The sequence below is a fragment of the Tupaia chinensis genome, unplaced genomic scaffold, assembly GCF_000334495.1.
Source record: "Tupaia chinensis unplaced genomic scaffold, TupChi_1.0 Scaffold000094_1, whole genome shotgun sequence".
In the NCBI taxonomy this organism is placed as follows: Eukaryota; Metazoa; Chordata; class Mammalia; order Scandentia; family Tupaiidae; genus Tupaia; species Tupaia belangeri.
Window position 1 is genome coordinate 4,174,338 of NW_006159556.1, and position 19,512 is coordinate 4,193,849.

The following is a 19,512-nucleotide window of genomic DNA, read 5'->3' on the forward strand; positions in this document are numbered from 1 at the left end:
ATTTCCCTTGAATATTCCGTGGCAAGGACAGAGGTAGAAAGCCTGACTTATCCCAGTTGATGGTATGTTTCATGCCCACGGTAACTACTTTTATAATGCCGCTTGTGAATGAATTGATCAGATCAGGATGAGTCACTTGGGTGGCTCTTTGGAATGATTCTCCACGCGTGACTTTGTGGCATTATTACAAAACGTGGTAGGATGGACCTGCCCAGCCCCGTTGCTGGCGTTCATTTGTCACGCTGCCTCAAGGAGATGAGGAGATGAGAAACTGCTCCGGCTCGGCCTGTCCTCCCAACAGTTCGGAGGAGGAACTGCCCCGGGGACTGGAGGCGCATGGGAATCTCGAGCTCGCCTTCACGGTGCTGTCAGCTGTGATGGTGGCGCTGCTCATGTTCTCGCTGGGATGCTCTGTGGAGATCCAGAAGCTGTGGTCGCATGTCAGGAGACCCTGGGGCATCGCGGTGGGACTGCTCTGCCAGTTCGGGCTCATGCCTCTCGCAGCCTACCTCCTGGCCGTCAGCTTCTCTTTGAAGCCAGCCCAAGCGATCGTGGTTCTCATCATGGGGTGCTGCCCAGGGGGGACCGTCTCTAACATTTTCACCTTCTGGGCTGATGGAGATATGGATCTCAGGTAAGTTCCACTGGGGAGCTGCTGCAAGTCCTCTCTAATCCCACCTGGGGGATGATGACACGTCTGTGCTGAAAACTCTGCCAGTCTCTTAGTAGGGCCCACTGGGAATCTCAGTGTTATAGAGACGTATTCAGCCATGGAGGGACTTCCCTTTCTGAGTTCAGAGTTTACTTTGCTGTGTTCATCCTCCGATAATCGCACGGTAACTACTGCTGGGACAGAGGGATTTGGTTCCCGTGTAGTACTGGAGCAGGTCTCCACCTCACCCAGGGCCTTCCCGAGCAGGAACATGTTCTGACACCGGCTCTTTAACAGAAGCCAGAGAACGGTTTGACAGAAGTCAAGGTGGGGGAGTGATGGTAGCTGGAAACATGAAAAAAGTGTATTAGGGGACTGGGTAAAGGAGCTTTCGGGGCGTCTCATAGTGCTTTAATTGCCAGTGGTGGCCTGTTGATCTGAGTTAGGGAGCAACTTGCAGGCCCTTGTGCCTGAAATTGTTCTTCCTTGTTGCTTTGCAGATGTTTGGGTTCATCACTGCTCTAGCATTCTCATCATGTAAGCCAGTGACCTTATTTCCAAGAAATAAATGCCTCTGGGACACATTTACTGTTATTTATTTGCACTTCAATGAAGATGAAATCACTCCTTGGAGCTCATTTTTTTTTCTTTTCTTTTTTTTTTGAGAGGCTATAGGGCGCGTGCGCTCACCAGAAAGAGAGACAGAGACAGGGGGGATGGCCACGCCGTAATCCCTTCTCCATTATCCTTCGGGATCTTGTGCATGCACGCACACGCGCCCGGCGTGAGTTTAAGCCACTGGGTCCGGGACTTGAACTGCAGTCAACTACATGGGAGTCCAGCGACACAGCCATTATGCCAACTGCTGATCCTAGAGCTCATTTTATAAATAATTATTTTATTTAACTTTACTTATTATTACTATTATTCTCCAGTTTGATCAGAGAGAGAGAGAGAAAGAGAAGGAAAGTGAGAAAGAAAGCCACCAGGTTTGGGACTTGAACCGTGGTCAGCCATGTGGAAATCCAGCGTCTTTAACCACCAGGCCACCTGCCGGCCCTCATGTTTTAATGGGGAAAAAAGCATTGGAGAAAAGAGGAGAAGAGCCAACATTAGGGGAAAAAAAATGCTTAAAAACAATTCTAGTTTTCGCTTAGTTATGAACATAGGGTTTCACCTCCTCCCTAGGAAAAAATAAATATTCATTTCAGTCTTTGTTTCCTGGCTGCGTCATGTAGTTGAGATTTACTACACAATGAATGAATGACTCAGAGGTGGTGACTGAGCTGGGAGTCAGGCATCGTGTCAGCTGCGGGTCTGGGTTTCCAGCTTCCTGGATGTGCTAATGTTCAGTGTATGGAATATATTTCACCTGTACATTTTAATGGGCTCATACCACATAGACTAGTAAATAACTTTATATGGCAATGCCTTTTAGTTATCCAGTTATATGACAGTCAAATTAAACCAATTGATGAATTTTGTATCTTACTACTAAGCCATTGATATGCTAATTCAAACTTAAGGAAGTTGATTATTAACTGACCCAGAATGACAAATACTCTTTGCACAGAGTTCACGTATAGGTGATAAATTCCAGGACCTGAAAGTTTTTGTAAAGAAAATGAAAACTAGTATTTATTAAGTAGCCTGACAGGCATGGGGTAGATGCTTTTGGAACTGACAGTGAACTTCTGTTGGATTGTTGGAAAAGTCATAATACACTTTCTGAATTTTATTATTCTGAATTTTACAGCTGAAAAAGTTGTGATTCAGATTGGTTAAATAGCTTGCCAGCTGCTACAAACAAGTATGGCAGAATGCAGATTTTAATTCACACATGTGTTACGTTAGTTTGCAATTTAGGTATGTTTTTCCCATGACACTTAGCAACACCACTAGATCTTCTGTTTTGAGTAGAAGCACAAATCTTTAAACAGTTTTCTCAAACATTTCTGTTCTGTGAAAGAGAAAATTTATTATCTTTTTTTTTTTTTAAGAGAGATTTTTGTTATAGGGCATGTGCGTTTGCCATACAGACAGGCAGAAAACGAGAAATCACTCCCCATTGAGGGGATGGCGTACTGCAATCTTTTCTCCTCCATTTTCCTCTCAGGACTTTGGGCACATGTGCATACACTCAGTGTGCATTTTTAAGCTGCTGGGTCCAGGACTTGAACCACAGTCGACTATGTGGGAGTCCAGTGATGTTACCATTATGTCATCTGCTGGCCCCTATTATCTTTATCTCTTATTAGTTAACATAAAAACAATCAAGAAGTCTCATTTGATTTCCCTTTGCCAGCTCTCCCCTTAATTAACTCTTTTTTTTTTTTTTTTGAGAGATTTTTATTATAGGATGCGTGAGAGAGAGAGAGAGACAGAGAAACAGAAACTGAGAAATCACCCCCCATCCCGGGGTGGGGATGGTCATGCTGCAATCCCTTTTCCTCCATTCTCCTCTCAGGATTCTGGGCATGCACACACATGTGCCTGGTGTCAGTTTTAAGTTGCCTGGTCTGGGACTCGAACCGTGGTCGACTACGTGGAGTCTAGTGATGTAAACATTACGCTATCTGCTGGTCCCATCCCCACATTTTAAGTAGGATGTGTGTGTGCATGTGTGTGTGTCTGTGTGTGTATTGTTCTCACTCAGCACATAGAAGATAGGTAATAAATTTTAGCTATGTTTCTTTTTCTTTCTAAATTTTTATTTTGAGTCTCATAAACATAACAAACAAACAGGACCAGCAGGTGGCATGGTGGTTAAGGGTGCTGGACTCTCACATAGCTGGCTGCGGTTTGAATCCCAGACTGGGAGACTTCTCACTTTCTCTCTTTCTCTCTCTATCACTCTGTGGTCAAATTAAAATAAATAGGTAAATAGATAAATAAAGTTACATAAAACAATTCTTTAAAAAACAAACAAATGAGCAAAAAACTGTAGGAAATGAAAATTTGAAATGGGGACTAAATATTGGATTTTCAAAAGCTTATGGATACAAGAAAATTAAAATCTTAATTCTCAGCAAGATTCTTAAATAGGAGAAAATTTAGTATTGAGTGAAACAAAATCCAAGTGTATTCCTTCTTTTAACAATTGATTACCAATAAAATGACTTTGTTTTAAAAAGAGAGGTTTCTGCTATAGTGTGCCTATGCTCTCAGAGAGACAGAGAGAGACAGAAAGTGAGAAATCACCCTCCGGGGGGTAGGCCACGCCGCAATCCCTTCTCCTCCATTCTCCTCTCGGGATCTTGGGCACACACGCACACGCACCTGGCGTGAGTGTAAGCCACTGGGTCCAGGACTCGAACCACGGTCGACTACGTGGGAGTCCAGCGACATAGCCATTATGCTAACTGCTGGTTCCCCAGTTGCTGTATTTTTGTGACTGGTCTCTGCACCTTACTCCTTCTGTCATGGTTTGTAGTAAATGGATAAGGTGGGCTCTGGGGTCAGGTTGTCTTTCTTCGAATCCTGCATTTGGGTTTCTTTTCTGTAACTGACCATCACAAGACCATGTTACCTCATGGTGCTGTCAGTAGAAAATGAACACGCTTCTCAAATGAACGGGCTTTTCACAACCTGCTGGCTGGTTGGAACCACTGAGCAGTTTATCCCACTTGTCTAGGTTTCCTTCCCATGACCCATCAGGCACGCCTGGGTTACAGTCACACGGATTACTCCATGTTCTCTAAGGATGCCTCGCCTTCTCCTATCCTCCTTTTGTCCATGTTTCTTCCACAACCTGGAATGTGAACTGGCCTTATTTTGTCCCCTCCAGTTACAGTGTTATCTTTTCTTGTAATGGTTCAAGAAAGTGATTGATTGCTATATAGGAAGAGCCTTAGAATGTATCCTGTGGGGATCAGCAGGTGGCATGGTGGTTAAGGTACTGTGGCCAACCATGCTTTGAGTCATAGACCTGACGGCTTGCTTTCTCCCTTTCCCCACTCCCCTCTGGTGAGCACATGAACACGTGGAATAATGGTTATGTTGGTGAACTCCTATGTAGTCTACCATGGTTCGAGTTCCAGACCCGGTGGGTCGAAACTCATGCTGGACATGTGTGCCCAAAATTTTGAGAGGAGAATGGAGGAGGGACTGAGGTCAGCCCCTCTTGGGGGGTGATTTCTCACTTTCTGTCTCTCTGTTTCTCCTTGTTTCTCTCGTGAGCGCACATGCCCTATAGCAAGCAAACAAACAAACAAAAAAACTCTAAAAAATAATAAAAATAAATGATTAGTTCTTACAAAAAATCCTGTTGTCGGGCTGAGTTTGGCTGATCTTGCTTACCTGCAATATTTGGGGTTTCCTTAGATGATGTTTGATGGCTTTAGCTGGGACAGCTAGGCTCTCCTCCACAGTCTCGGTTCCCAGCAGACCAGCCTGGACCTAATCACATGGCAGTGACACAGGCTCTGAGAAAGGGCCTGGGCCTGGAACTGGTTCATCATCACTTTCGCCACATTTAATAGGCCAACACAGATCGCGAGGCCACCCAGATTCAAGCAGTGCGGACATAGGTGTTCTGTTTTGAATGGATATGTTGCAAGCTCCCGTTACTCAGAGGGTGGATTAGGCAGGGGTGAAGAACTGAGGACATTAGAGATGGACGGAATTCCTGCCTCCGAAGGTAGGACATGGAAATTAAGATTTGGCAGTACAGTTACGTGTGTCACTGTGGGAACAGAAAGTAGCTCTGTCACCTACTGACTGGGTCATCTTGGCAGATTGTGTAAATTCTCTATGCTCACTTTTAAAATGAGGAGAAACATACCTACCTCATGAGTTGTCACTGACTGAGTTAATATACATGAGGCACTTGGAGTCTTAGGGCCAGCAGATGGCATCATGGTTACAACACTGGACTCCCACATGGCCGACTGCAGTTTGAATTTTAGACCTGGTGACTTGAAAAACACTCCGGGTGCTTGTGCATGTGCCCCCAAGATTCCAGGAGGAGAATACAGGAAAAGGGATGGCGGCAGGGCTGTTCTTCCTAGGGCATGATTTCTCATCGTCTCTGTCTCTGGTGAGCACACATGCCCTACGGCAAACAAACAAACAAACACCCCAAAACAACAAAAACCAAAACAAACAAACAAACACTTCTAAAAAGAAAGTGCTTTCAGCCTTACCTGGCACAAAAAGCCATATGAACTATTATTATCTCATGAGGCAGGCGAAAGAACACTGGGTCCAGAGTCTGTGTTTTAGTCTCTGCTCAAAGAGTTGTGTGCCTTTGAGCAATTTAGTTTACCTCCCTGGATCTCAGTCTCCTGGTTTATAAAGGACTCACTGGGTTCCTTTTATGTTTTTGTAAAATATATATAACATACAGGCCAGACAGTGGAGCAGTGGCAAAGCGTGACTCTCTGTGAGGCTGAGCTCCCTGAGTTTGCAATTAGAGACCTTCCTGAGTACACTGGGCATGGGCGTGTCCATGGTCCAAGGCTGGCTGAGGCTGGGTATGGGTCACAGCATCCAGGCCCTCTTGGGAGTGCAGTCTCTCTGTCTTTCTGTGTGTCTCACTCATGGGAGAAGTAAACTTTTAAAAATTTACCATTTTTTAAGAATTATTTAACATTATTTATTTATTTATTATTATTTTTTCTTTAATTTGACCAGAGAAGGACAGACCAAGAGAGAGAGAGAAAGTGAGAAAGCAAGCCTCCATGTCTAGAACTCAAACCGCAATCAGCCATGTCACTGGGTTCCTTTTATGTTTTTGTAAAATATATATAACATACAGGCCAGACAGTGGAGCAGTGGCAAAGCGTGACTCTCTGTGAGGCTGAGCTCCCTGAGTTTGCAATTAGAGACCTTCCTGAGTACACTGGGCATGGGCGTGTCCATGGTCCAAGGCTGGCTGAGGCTGGGTATGGGTCACAGCATCCAGGCCCTCTTGGGAGTGCAGTCTCTCTGTCTTTCTGTGTGTCTCACTCATGGGAGAAGTAAACTTTTAAAAATTTACCATTTTTTAAGAATTATTTAACATTATTTATTTATTTATTATTATTTTTTCTTTAATTTGACCAGAGAAGGACAGACCAAGAGAGAGAGAGAAAGTGAGAAAGCAAGCCTCCATGTCTAGAACTCAAACCGCAATCAGCCATGTGGGAGTCCAGTGCCCTCAACCATCACACCACATGCGGTCCCCAAAATGTACCATTTTAACCACATACTATACAGTTAAATGGCACTGAGTACAATCACATTGTTGTTAACCATCACCACCATCCAGCTCCAAAACTTTTTCTTACTGCCAAACTGAAACTCTGTTTCCATTAAATAACAGTGGGCTTGTCCTTCCAGGTCTTGGAAATGATCATTCCTTTTTCTGTCTGCGAATTTGACTTATCTAGGTATCTCATGTAAGTGAAATCACAAAATATTTGTCCTTTTTTGTCTCGTTTATTTAATTTAGCATAGTGTCTTCAAGGTTCGTCCATGTAGCATGTACCAGAACTTCCTCTTTTCCAGGCTGGATAATGTTCCCTTGTGAATGTGTATCATATTTTCTGTAGTCGTCCGTGGACACATGGGTTATTTCCACCTTCCAGCTATTGTGAATAATGCTGCCGTGAACACAGGTGCACACCTATGTATTGGAGTCTCTGCTTTCAGTTATCCTTGGTATATAGTCTGCAGTGGATTTGAGGTTAAATATTAAGTGTTCTGTGACAACAGAAAAAGAAAAAATAGGGGCTAGCAGGTGGCATGTGGTTAAGGCACTGGATCCTACATGGCCTACTGTGCAGTTCAAGTTCTAGACCCAGTGGCTTGAAAAATATCGGACCAGCAGCTGGTATAGTAGTTAAGGTGCTGGACGTTCCCACATGGCTGACCACAGTTCAAGTCCTGGACCTGATGGCTTGCTTTCTTACTTTCCCTTTCTCGTTCTGTGTCTGGTCAAACTAAAAATAAATGAACGAATAAATAAATAGTTAAAAAAAAAAGAAAAGAAAAAATACGGGGCACGCCTGTCTGTGCATGCCCCAAACCCCTGGAGGAGAATGGAGGAGATGGAATTGATTGCAGCATGGTCATTCCCCTCCCCCCCAGGGGATGGGTGCTTTCTCCCTTTCCCTCTGTGTCTCTCTGCAAGCATACAAGTCTTATAGCAAAAATGAACTAACTAAATAAAAAGAAAAGTAAAAGAAAAGCAAACCATGAAGTCCAGATCACCTATTCCCCTACTCCAGTTTCTCCTGAAACTATCTGTCAGAGAGGCTTCTCTGCTCGCCTCGGTCCCCATAAACCCAAATAGCAGTTCTTTCTCATCCTCTGTTGGAAGGCGTTGTGGGAGGTGGGCTTTTTACGTGCCTCGGCCACTAGGTCTGCGGCTTCTGTGGGGCTTGTCTGCACTGGCGCATTTGATAAAACTGAGTGGATGGCTGAAAGAAAGTTTCTGATTGTCCGTGTCTGTTACAAAAACTACCTACAAAATGCATTGCGTTTATTATTTCAATGCAGGACAACTCCCAGTGTTTTTAGTTTGACAACTTTTGATATATTAGAGGTCCATTCTTCTCTGAGGATCAGTATGTTTATGTCCTTAGCCACAGAGAAAGGATTCTGACCATTGGAGGTGGTGGAGCCTGGGGAGTTCAGTGGCCAACTTTGACTTTCAATTAGTTCTTGCATCTTCAGCAGAGACCCTGGAAATGGGATTTAAGATTCTTTGGGTCTGGGGCCAGCAGATAGCATAGTGGTTACATCGCTGGTCTCCCCGATAGCTGACTGTGGATTGAGCCCTGGACATGGTGGCTTGAAAAATCACACTGGGCATGTGTATGTGCATGTCCAAAATCTCAAGAGGAGAATGGAGGAGAAGGGATTGCGGTGTGGTCATTCCCCCTGGTTTCTCACTTTCCCTCTAAATGTCTCTGTCTCTGTCTTCCCAGTGAGTGCACGTGCCCTAAGGCAAAAACCTCTGTGGGGAGGAGAGATTCTTCAAATCTGTCTGACAGTCTGGTGGAGAACAGAAGGTCCTCTGTGGCTAAGACCTGGGAGACAGAACCTGGGAATGAGTCCGTGTGACTTCATCTAAGCTTCTGTAACTCTCTATACTTTAGTTTCCTTGTCTATAAAATAGAAAGAATACCTACACAGAGTTATTGTGTGCCTGAAAGGAGAAAATGTATATTAAATCATGAGGCACAATACCTAGCAGCTAGTGCTTAATAAATGCTTGTTGTTATTATTAGGAGGCAGCAGACAAAGGTAGCATATTTGGGGATGGAAAACCGGGCCTCGAACTTTTGCCCAGGTCAAGTCTATTGACGTGATCTATAGATTTTCTGTCTATGTGGCTAGCCAGAACTTTTTTTTTTTTTCTCCACCAGTAGGAATGCAGAGTTCCTGATTTTGTGAGTTTAATATGAAAACAACATTTGGATAATTTCAACCCCAATTGGGAAATGTCATTGACACTACATTTTAATGTAATGTGCATATGTGTAACTTCCCTGTTTAAGGTAGAGTCAGGATTTTCCCGTTTGTCCAGACTTGCTGAATCTGTTTCATTATTCTCTGTAATAGTTAGAGGATGCTGACGCCATCCTTCTTAATACAAGTGGAATCTTGTTATATTGAAGTTAGGTTTTGCCAGGTTTTCCTCTATGTGCGAATAGTCGTGAGATCCAGTTGGCTGCATCCTCTGCTTAAGCTGCCTCGGAGCTCCTAGCAGCAAAATGAAGCTGTGCCTTTGCGCTGCAGTCACACGTGCTCCCGTGTGCTTCACAGCTCCCTCGGCATCCGTACCTGGTGGAGAGCTATTGCCGTCCTTGGCCATTACCGTGATGACCGCTGACTCGAACAGTTGTAAAGATGGAAGCAACTTCTGAGGCCATGGGGGACGTAGAATCAGGCTTTGCTTTCCACAGTCACCAAAACTTACCTCTCTGCTGTTTGAGCCAAAGCTGTGCGGGCAGGAAATACCGTGTTAATTCCCCGGAAGTTCAAGATTAAAGTGATGTGATGTGGAGTTCCTTTCAGGACTCTGGGGTGTAGTGGTATGGCCGTCCTCCCTAGGGGGCGATGTCTCACTTTCCCTCTCACTGTCTTTCTCTCTCTCCTCTGTGAGCACATGTGCTCTCACTTTCCCTCTCACTGTCTTTCTCTCCCCCGTGAGCACATGTACCCTAAGTCAAAAAACCTCTTTAAAAAAAAAAAGTTTCTTTCTTTCTTCAATGAGCAAGAGACAGAGTATTTGAGGCCAGAAGCCTTACCTTTTACTCTAACCCATTGCTCTACTTCGGTTCCCATTTCTAGTCATAGAGTTATACAACACTGGAATTGGAAGAGAATTTTTAACTTAGACTAGCATGTCACATAGCTTCCCTTTCTCTATGGTTTGGCTCCCTCTCTCCCTCTATCCTGCTGGCTCTGAGAGCCAGTGGCTACAGGGTCTCTGCTCTCTCCAGTACGAATCTACGCCCTGCAGTATCTGAGGGACTTCTTCCTGGCAGGTGGTTAGTGACCCGTCACACTGAGCAGGCCCAGGTCAGCTCTGTGGCATTTTAACTTGCTCTTCCAATTCTCCTGATACCAAAACTACTTAAAGACATCACAATTGGGAACCAGCAGTTAGCGTAATGGCTATGTCGCTGGACTCCCACGTAGTCGACCGCAGTTCGTGTCCCGGACCCGGTGGCTTAAAACTCACGCCGGGCGCGTGTGCGTGCATGCCCAAGATCCCGAGAGGAGAATGGAGGAGAAGGGATTGCGGCGTGACCATCCCCCCTGGGGGGTGATTTCTCGCTTTCTGTCTCTACGTCTCTCTCTGTCTGTCTGGCGAGCGCACGCGCCCTACAGTGAAAATCTCTCCAAAAAAAAAAAAAAAAAGACATCACAATTAAAAACTTCGGAATTAAAAATTCTCCTGATACCAAAACTACTTAAAGACATCACAATTAAAAACTTCAGACTTTATGAATATATATGTTAAAATGTTCAACAAAATATTAGCAAACTGAATCTAGAAACATAAAACAAAAGGTTTTTACACCATGACCAAGTGGGATTTATCCTCAAATGCAAAGTTGGTTCAGTATGCAAAACTTAATGTAATACACTGTATTAAAAGCCATGAATAGTGAAGTTCTGACATATGCTAAAACATGGGGGACATTGGCAACATTATGCTAAGTGAGATGCTAAACTCAAAATATTTGCAGGTACCTTCTATAAAATGTCCAGGATAGGTAATCCTATACATGCAGAATCCTATACTTGCCTCCTTGCCAGGGGCTGGGGAGGTGAGTTCATGGAGAGGGACTGATAGTGGGGATGAGCTTTGTTTTTGGAGTGATATTCTGGAAATCCTGCTGTTACTGTGCAATCCTGTGACTGTACTAACACTTGCTCATTTGAATACTTTCATATGATGAATTTTATGATCTGTGACTTATTTCTCAATAATAATAATAATAATAATCATAGATGAACCATATGGCCCAGCCACAGAAGGGCACCACAGACACCACTACCCAGCAAGCTGAGGCCATATGCGAGGCCTGGGTTCGATTCCATCCCACCCTAAAGGCTGGTGTGGTTGTGTGCCCTTGTGGTCTCAGCTACTCAGGAGGCTGAGGTAGGAGACACGAAGAGACCCTGTGTGCAAAACACCATGGGGGCATACACACACAATCTCCCCCCCACCGCCCCCGCACACAGAGTGTAAAAACAGAAGGGATCCTGTAACATCTAGCTGAATGCTTAGGGCAAATAGATAGTCAAATAAATATAAGTTAATTGATGGATGACAAGAACTGCTGGAAATCTCTCTCTCTCTCTTTTTTTTTATTTTTTTTTAAGCATTATTGTATTTAACTTTATTTATTTATTTGACCAGAGAGAAAGAGAGAGGGAAAGTGAGAAAGCAAGCTGCTAGGTCTGGGACTTGAACCAGCCAGGTGGGAACCCAGCGCCCTTACCCACCACGCCAGCTGCTAGCCCCTGAAAATCTTTTTCTAGACCACAAATAACATGCATTGATCACTGAATTATAGGGGTTGAAATAAGTTCTGAGTAGTTAGACCATGTAACCGCGAAGAATGCATCTCAAGAGCTGTTTCTGGTACAGACTAAATTCTTAATTTCCAACTTTCCCTCCTAAGCGTTGTTTTCATTCTACTTCCAGCATCAGTATGACCACCTGCTCCACTGTGGCTGCCCTGGGAATGATGCCCCTCTGCCTTTATCTCTACACCTGGTCCTGGAGCCTTGAGCAGAGTCTCTCCATTCCCTATCAGAACATAGGTCAGTACTGGGCTGGCGGAATGGAGCTGTGGCAATATGGTGATGGTGCTAATTATAATTACAGCTGTTGTTGATTGCATGTCTCCTTATGCAGGGATCTTTTGGTATTACCTAACTTAATTCTCTAAATAATGCTACAGTGTCGATTCTAATACTCGTTCAACTTGCTAGATTTTCAGGCTTAAAGTCCAGGTAACATGACCAAGATAGCGCAGCTTCTTAAGTGCCGAGCTGGACTCTGACTTGGGAAACTGACTGCGAAGTTCAGACTCAACCTCTGCAAGTGTATACTTTTGAAAAGAAAGAGGGCTGGCCTCTTAGCCTCGTGGTTAAGAGAGCTGGATTCCACATGGCCAAGTGCAATTTAAAACCCAGTCCCAGTGGCTGGCAAAATAGGAGGTGCATGTGTCGTGTGCATTCCTGAATCCCAGCAGGATGGAGAACCGAGAAGGATGGCATGACCACACCCCATGCGGGCGCTTTCTCTCTTTCTCCAACACTCTGTCTCTGGTAAGCACATGCGTCCTCTAGCAATATAAAAAAGAAAGAGAAAAACGTTAAAAAGTAGAGAACTTACTTTTTTAAAAAAATTATAACATTAGACTATAAAGCAAACGGATTTTCTATGACCCAAAGTTAAACTTAGACCTTAGTTTCTCTAGCTTCATCTTTCACACTGCCTGTGAGCATTTGCTTTTCTTTTTTTAAGAGAGATTTTTGCTATAGGGCATGTGTGCTTGCCAGAGAGAGAGACAGAAAGTGTGAAATCACCCCCGAGAGGGGATGGCCATGCCACAATCCCTTCTCCTCCATTCTCCTTTCAGGATTTTGGGCACACACACACATGTTCTTGGCATGTTTCAAACCTCCAGGTCTAGGACTCAAACCGCAGTTGACTATGTAAGAGTCCAGCAACATAACCATAACGCTGTCTGCTGGCCCCTGAACCTTCACTTTTCTTACATGTTGAATGGAAATGAATCCTACTGATTTAAGGTCCCTCTGCGTGGTATGGCCATGCCCATATCTCTTTCATTGTCTCCCTTCCTGAGTGTTATTTCTCATTAAACCCTGCCCTTTTTTTGTTTTTTTTTTTTGTTTAAAGAATTTTATTTATTTATTATTTATTTAATTTTGACTAGAGACGGATAGAGTGAGAGCAAGAGTGAGAGAGAAAGTGAGAAAGCAGGCTGCCACGTCCAGGACTTGAACCGTAGTCAGCCATGTGGGAGTCCAGTGCCCTTAACCACCACGCCCCTTTTTCTAAAGGTGTCTGTGAACTTACTGGACTTGGAAGAGAAATGCAGTAAAATGATCTGCCTGTTAGTCAGCCATGTGTTTTTTTTTTTGGAGAGGTTTTTGCTATAGGGTGTGTGCGCTCACCAGAAAGACAGAGAGAGACAGAGAGACAGAAAGTGAGAAATCACCCTCCAGGGGGATGGACATACCACAATCCTCCTCCATTCTCCTCTTGGGATCTTGGGTACGCATGCACACACACCCGGCGTGAGTTTAAGCCACTGGTCCGGGACGCGAATCACAGTTGGCTACATGGGAGTTCAGCGACATGGTTCCCCTCTTGATCAGAGTCTTTGAAGAAGAGAAAGAAACTAAGATTTTTAAAACTCGAAAGTGTCAATCTGGGGTCTCAGTTAAGCACCTGGAGGGATTATAACTCACGACCCATAGTTCACAACCATGAATACAGCTTTCTCCTGATCTTAGCTAGAGGCCATTGAATATATAAAATTTGAATGAAACCTTCACTTAGAAACCGTGATTTTACTTACGTGTGGATTTTTCTGATCAGTACTCTGTCCCAGCCTCCCAGTTAGCTAGGGCCATCGGCAAGCTGCCACCACGCCCAGCCAGTTTTAGGTTGGGCAGGGAACCGAACCTGGGACTCCCATGTGGCCTCAGTCACCATGCAGGGCACCTCGCTGCCTTTGCCACCACAGCTGGCTGGTATATTCTGTTTTGATACCATGTCCTGGAAGGCGCTCATTAACAACTAAAGCCTGAAGTATTAGGAGCAACGTGTATAGCTTTTGAGCAGGGAATTAGGCTTCTGCAGACTCGGAAGGTGGCCCTGGAACACAAGGGTGGCTCCCGTGGGCGAGTGGGCGGTCACCTCGGCTCTACTGGGACTGCCTTAAATGCCTAGATTCACCTGTGCTAATTAAAAGGTGTGTTTTCGACCCACCTTTGGGTTCCCCGGCTACGCTCAGAGAACGTGAGAAATTGCTGTGGTGGAGTAACAGATGCCATTCTGTCTGTGATAGGTCTCTTTACTTTGTGGGGCAGATGACTCATTGGCCTCAAGTAGGGGAACAATAGCTATGCTTGTAGAGGGGTGACACCTAGCTATTGTGACCAGAGGATTTTGCTGACGTGAAATGGCCTTGTGTTTTCATCCTTACACTGGCTTTTGTCTCTACAATTCCCTGTGGTTGTCAGAGGGATTCTGCGAGGGAAAGCAGGCACGGGTGTGGCGGCAGTCACTAAGATCACACCCTCCAGAGACTGTCTTCCACAGACTTTTTTGCTGTGTTTTGGAAGTGGATGCAGAAATAAAATGCAGCTTTATCGAAGCTGTTAAATAATTGAAACAGGAATTGTCAAGAAGGCCTGGGCTACTCGGCGAGAGGGGACACTGTCTGATGGCTCACTCTTCTCTTTAGGAATTACCCTGGCGTGCCTGACCATTCCTGTGGCCTTCGGTGTCTATGTGAATTATAAATGGTCAAAACAGTCCCAAATCATCCTCAAGGTGAGCGGCTCCGCGTGGGTCACACGTGCTAGACTCGGGGGCGCGGAGGACGTCAGTAGGTGGAGACTGGGATGAGCGAGTGTGCCCAGCAGTTTTCCTGTGTGTCCTTGTGTCCTGCAGTGTTGGATTCAGTCCTCGGTTTCCTCCCCTTCTTTTTAAATTTTAAAAAATAATTATTTATTTAATTTTACTTATCATTATTTTAAAAATTTGTTATAGGGCATGTGTACTCACCAGGGAGGAGAGAGAGAGAGAGAAAGAAAAGTGAAGAGAGAGAGAGAGAGAGAAAGAAAAGTGAAAAAGCAAGCTACCAGGTCTGGGACTCCAACCCTTTTGGCCATGTGGGAGTCCAGCACCTTAACCAGCGTGCTACCCTGCTGGCCCTTCTCCCCTTCTTTTTCTTTTTTAGAATTATTTTATTTATTTATTTAAATTTGACCAGAGAGGGACAGAGCGAGAGAGCGAGAGAAAGAGAGAGAGAAAGCAAGAAAGTAAGCTGCCAGGGCCAGGACTCAAACCACAGTTGGCCATTTTGGAGTCCGGCGCCCTCAACCACCATGCCACCTGCCAGCCCTCCTTTTAGAATTCTTTTATTTTGTTATTACGATTATTTAATTTGACCAGAGAGAGAGAGAGAGAAAGTGAGAAAGCAAGCTGCCAGGTCTGGGACTTGAACTGCCATTGGCCATGTGGGAGTCCAGCACCTTAACCATTATGCCACTTGCTGGCCCCCCTCCCCTTCTTTAAGCCTTGCTCTATCAGCTCAGTAGAAGGCAGACTTCTGAGAGCACGTTACCAGTGAGGGGTCTCAGAGTTGTTAGGGTGCTGGATGCTTGCTGTCAGCCGTTCCACTTAGTTCACAGCTTTGTCCTATCCATCTAAACACTCCAGTCCTTCTGACGAAATCCTTTACCTGAAGGGAAAGCGTGTTACCTAGAATAAGAGGCCTTAGATTTGTGTTGGACCTCACCCTTATCTAGCCGAGTCAAGTCACTTGACCACTTTGGAACTCAAGGTTTCAAACCTTTTAGAGCCTTGATGGACTTTACATCATGGAACAAAAAGGTCATGCTGTATGGCCAGCGACAGGCACACAGGCAGTAGGGAGGTGCTGCAGGGAACTAGAGACCATCTGGGAAGCAGCAGGTTCGTGTCCTTGGCCTGCCTGAGCATGTGGGCATGCGTGATCCTGGTTGGCTGCCACATGTGGGGATAGGATCAAGGTGTAGGGACCCGTGTCTCCCAACCTCAGGAAATAAAGAAAGCTTAAAACTGAAGCTGTGATGTTTACATGTGCTTGTTTTATTGCCTTGACGCAGCTCGGGGCCATCATCGGTGGGGTCCTCCTGCTGGTGGTCGCGGTCGCTGGTGTGGTGCTGGCAAAAGACTACTGGAACTCAGACACTGCCCTTCTGACCATCGGCTTCATCTTTCCTTTGATCGGCCACATCATGGGCTTTCTCCTGGCACTTCTTACCCACCAGTCTTGGCAAAGGTACGATGAAATAACCCATGAACTTTCAGAGGAAGGTGCTGGCAGGTTTTGCTGCCTGGCTAGATCAGGAGGCATGAAGGGTTAGACTTGCACAGAGAATGGAACAGGACAGCTCAGCACTGAGAGGGTGAAGAGATCATGGAAATTCTTTTTTTTTTTTTTTTTTATTGTCAACAAATCATTTTCCATTTCTTGTTTTCTGTATATTTTGCCTTTTTTCCCCGTCTTTGATTCCCTATCTCACCCTCTGCCATCTCCCACCCTCCTCCCACACTGTGTCTGGTATCTATTGTTGCTTTCTATGCCTCCCCCATTTTATTGTTTCACTAAATATCTTAATAAATCTAAATATTTTCAATAGCAAGCACAGCTGATATGTACATATCCGTGAACACAAGTCTGACTTCAGGCATAAACCTCAGTGAATAGAATGAACATACTATAAAGTAGCACCTAACTAGGTCTATGTAGCTTAACTGTAGTCATCAAATAAGTATTTTTAATGCTTTTTTTTCTTCTGAAATTTTTTTAAATTAATTTACATTCATTCCCTGAGATGGAAATTCTTTATGTCAACCAAGAAAGGCCCAAATGGGTAAATTGTAATTTGTGAAATCAAGATTGGGGTGAGACGGGGATACATTTCTTTTTTTTTTTCTTTTTAATAATTATTTATTTAATTTTATTTATTATTATTATTTTAAAATTTGCTGTAGGGCATATGAGCTTACCAGAGAGACTGAGAAAGAGAGAGAGGGTGAGCCAAGCCACCAGGCCCAGGACTCAAACCATAGTCGGCCATGTGTGAGTCCAGCGCCTTAACCACCATGCCACCTGCTGGCCCCCACATTTCTCTTCTTATTCCAGTATTAACTTAGGAAGAATGATACTGTTTCGTTGAATATAGAAATCAGTTTTTAGGACATTAGCACTTTCAAGAGATTAAGTCCTTATCCATTATTTGTGCTAAATTTTTAAAAATCGCTAATTATAGGATATAAGAGGAAAAGTGGAGGCATAGCTTTGAGAAATAAGATAGTAATGTGTCTTAAATATTTTTATTACAAATTGTGGCATATAATGTGCAAATTCTGTGAAATATTAAAAACGAGAATGCCCTCCTCTGTTACGCCTGAACCAGATGAGCATTGTCACATGATGGAGGGGACGGAAATTGGTACGAGCTCTCCGGAAGGCAGCTTAGTGTCATAGCAATAGCTTTTTACATGTTAATAGTCGTTAACTTAGTCATTTTGCTTTTAAAATCTGTTTTGAAGTTAGCACTATCTGATGTGGACACGAGTATTGATGTGCTAAAATGCTAATGTAGTGTTATTTATAAATATAAAAATGGAAACAATCTAAATATCTAACGATAGGGAGCTATTTAATTCATGATGTGTCCCTAAGATAAATATGATACATCAGTTTTAATGAATTTGGAAATACTCGAGAGAAAGTTAAAATTAAATAGAAAACGGCATGTATTTTGTTCCCACTTAATATAGAAAAAAGCTGGGGCCAGCAGGTGGCGTGGTGGTTAAGGGTACTTGGAATCCCAAGGGACTGACTGGTTTGCGTCCCGGACCTGGTAGCTTGCTGTCTCACTTTCTTACTCTCCCTCTTTCTGTCCCTCTCTGGTCCAATTAAAATAAGCAAATAATAAAGTGAAATAAAATAATTCTTTGAAAAATATAGAATAAGGCAAAACATTTCTATGCATGAAAAAATACTGAAAGAAACACATTGTATGGTAATAGTGTTTAATATTGAATGATGAGATTAAGGCTAATTTTAGTTATTTAATATTTTCTTGGTATATTTTCTAAATTTTATCAATAAAATAAGTATGTACTACTTTTTTTTTGAGAGGTATTATTATTATTATTATTATTATTTTGCTATAGGGCAAATGCGCTCACCAGAAAGACATAGAGAGACACAGAGACAGAAAGTGAGAAATCACCCCCCAGGAGGGATGGCCACGTCACAATCCCTTCTCCTCCATTCTCCTCTCAGGATCTTGGGCATGTACGCACTTGCGCCTGGCATGAGTTTAAGCCACCAGGTCCGGGACTTGAACTGCGGTCGATTACATGGGAGTTCAGTGACATGGCCATTACGCCAACTGCTGGCCCCACTACTTCTTTTTAAAATAGTTTTTTCTTTTCTTCTTTTGCTATGGGGTGTGTGTGTTTACCAGAGACAGAGAGAGGGAAAGTGAGAAAATGCTTCCTAAAATGAATGGCCACACCACAATCCACTCTCCTTCATGCTCCTCTTAGGATTTTGGGCATGTACGCACATTTGCCCAGCATGGCTCTCAAGCCATTTTGTCTGGGACTCAAACCACACAGCCAGGCATGTGGGATTCAGCTGCCTGAACCACCATGCCACTCTGGCTCTGTACTACCTTGTTTTTTTTTTTAGTTGCTGGAGGGTGCATGCACTCATCAGAGAAAGCCAAAGAGAGAGGGAGGAGGGGAGAGAGCAACCCCCAGTGGGGTGTCATCAGACCATAGTCCCTTCTCTTCCATTTCTCTATCCTGTTGGGATTTGAGGCACACGAGCACATGGACCTGATGTGTGTTTCAAGCAGCTGTGTCTGGGATTCAGACCCTGGTTGGCCACGTGGGATCTGTCTCCCTTAACCACTGTGCCAGGGCAATAGCCTATACTACTTTCAAAAGCCAGAAAAGAATCATGAAAGAAAAACCGTCCTTTCCATCTGGCAGCAGCTATCAGGTAAGCCTAAATGAGTGTGTTCATGCTCATTCAGGAGCCACGGAGGAAGCTCGATGTGATGTGTTTTCTTCTGAGAGTCCACGACTGGCAGTACTGTCATCTCTGTGCTCCCCAGGGCTCCCCACTGCACCTGGTCAGATAAAGCACACAGACCGAGACAAGGCTAAGCAAGGCTATGTCACGTATAGGACATAGGGCACACACGGTGCCCTCGGGGCCGCACGTGCCCAGGTACTAAGAGTGCAGCCCATGGCAGGCCTGTTGTCCCTGGTGGTAACCAGCTAACACCTGCTCAGAGCCCCTAGTCTGCTGCAGAGGAGCCAGCTGGACACCACTGTGGAGTTGAGAGCCCTGAATTCCTACTGGATCGGTACAAACGCTTCGAGGTTCTCTTCATTGATCCATTCCACAAAGCTACCAAGAGAAATCCTGACACCCAGTGAGTCACCAAACCAGTTCACAGGCATAGGCGATGTGTGGGCTGACCCTCACAGGCTGCAAGAGCCGCGGCCTAGGGAAGGGCCACATGCTCCACCAACTGCCGGTGGTTCTTGCTGGGATAAGGCACAATATTCTCCG

General features: G+C 44.4%; 1 protein-coding gene across 1 annotated transcript in view; it reads left to right on the forward strand.

Annotated features, from left to right (window-relative positions):
• Positions 1–248: 248 nt before the first annotated feature.
• The window catches only part of SLC10A6 (solute carrier family 10 member 6), a 25,476-nt gene continuing 6,212 nt past the window's right edge, over positions 249–19,512 (forward strand). Inside the window, exons 1-4 of the mRNA XM_006143269.3 lie at positions 249–634; positions 11,805–11,923; positions 14,605–14,693; positions 16,013–16,188. Coding sequence (XP_006143331.1) covers positions 264–634; positions 11,805–11,923; positions 14,605–14,693; positions 16,013–16,188 — 755 coding nt within the window. The 5' untranslated portion in view covers positions 249–263. The remainder of the gene's footprint in view (positions 635–11,804; positions 11,924–14,604; positions 14,694–16,012; positions 16,189–19,512) is intronic.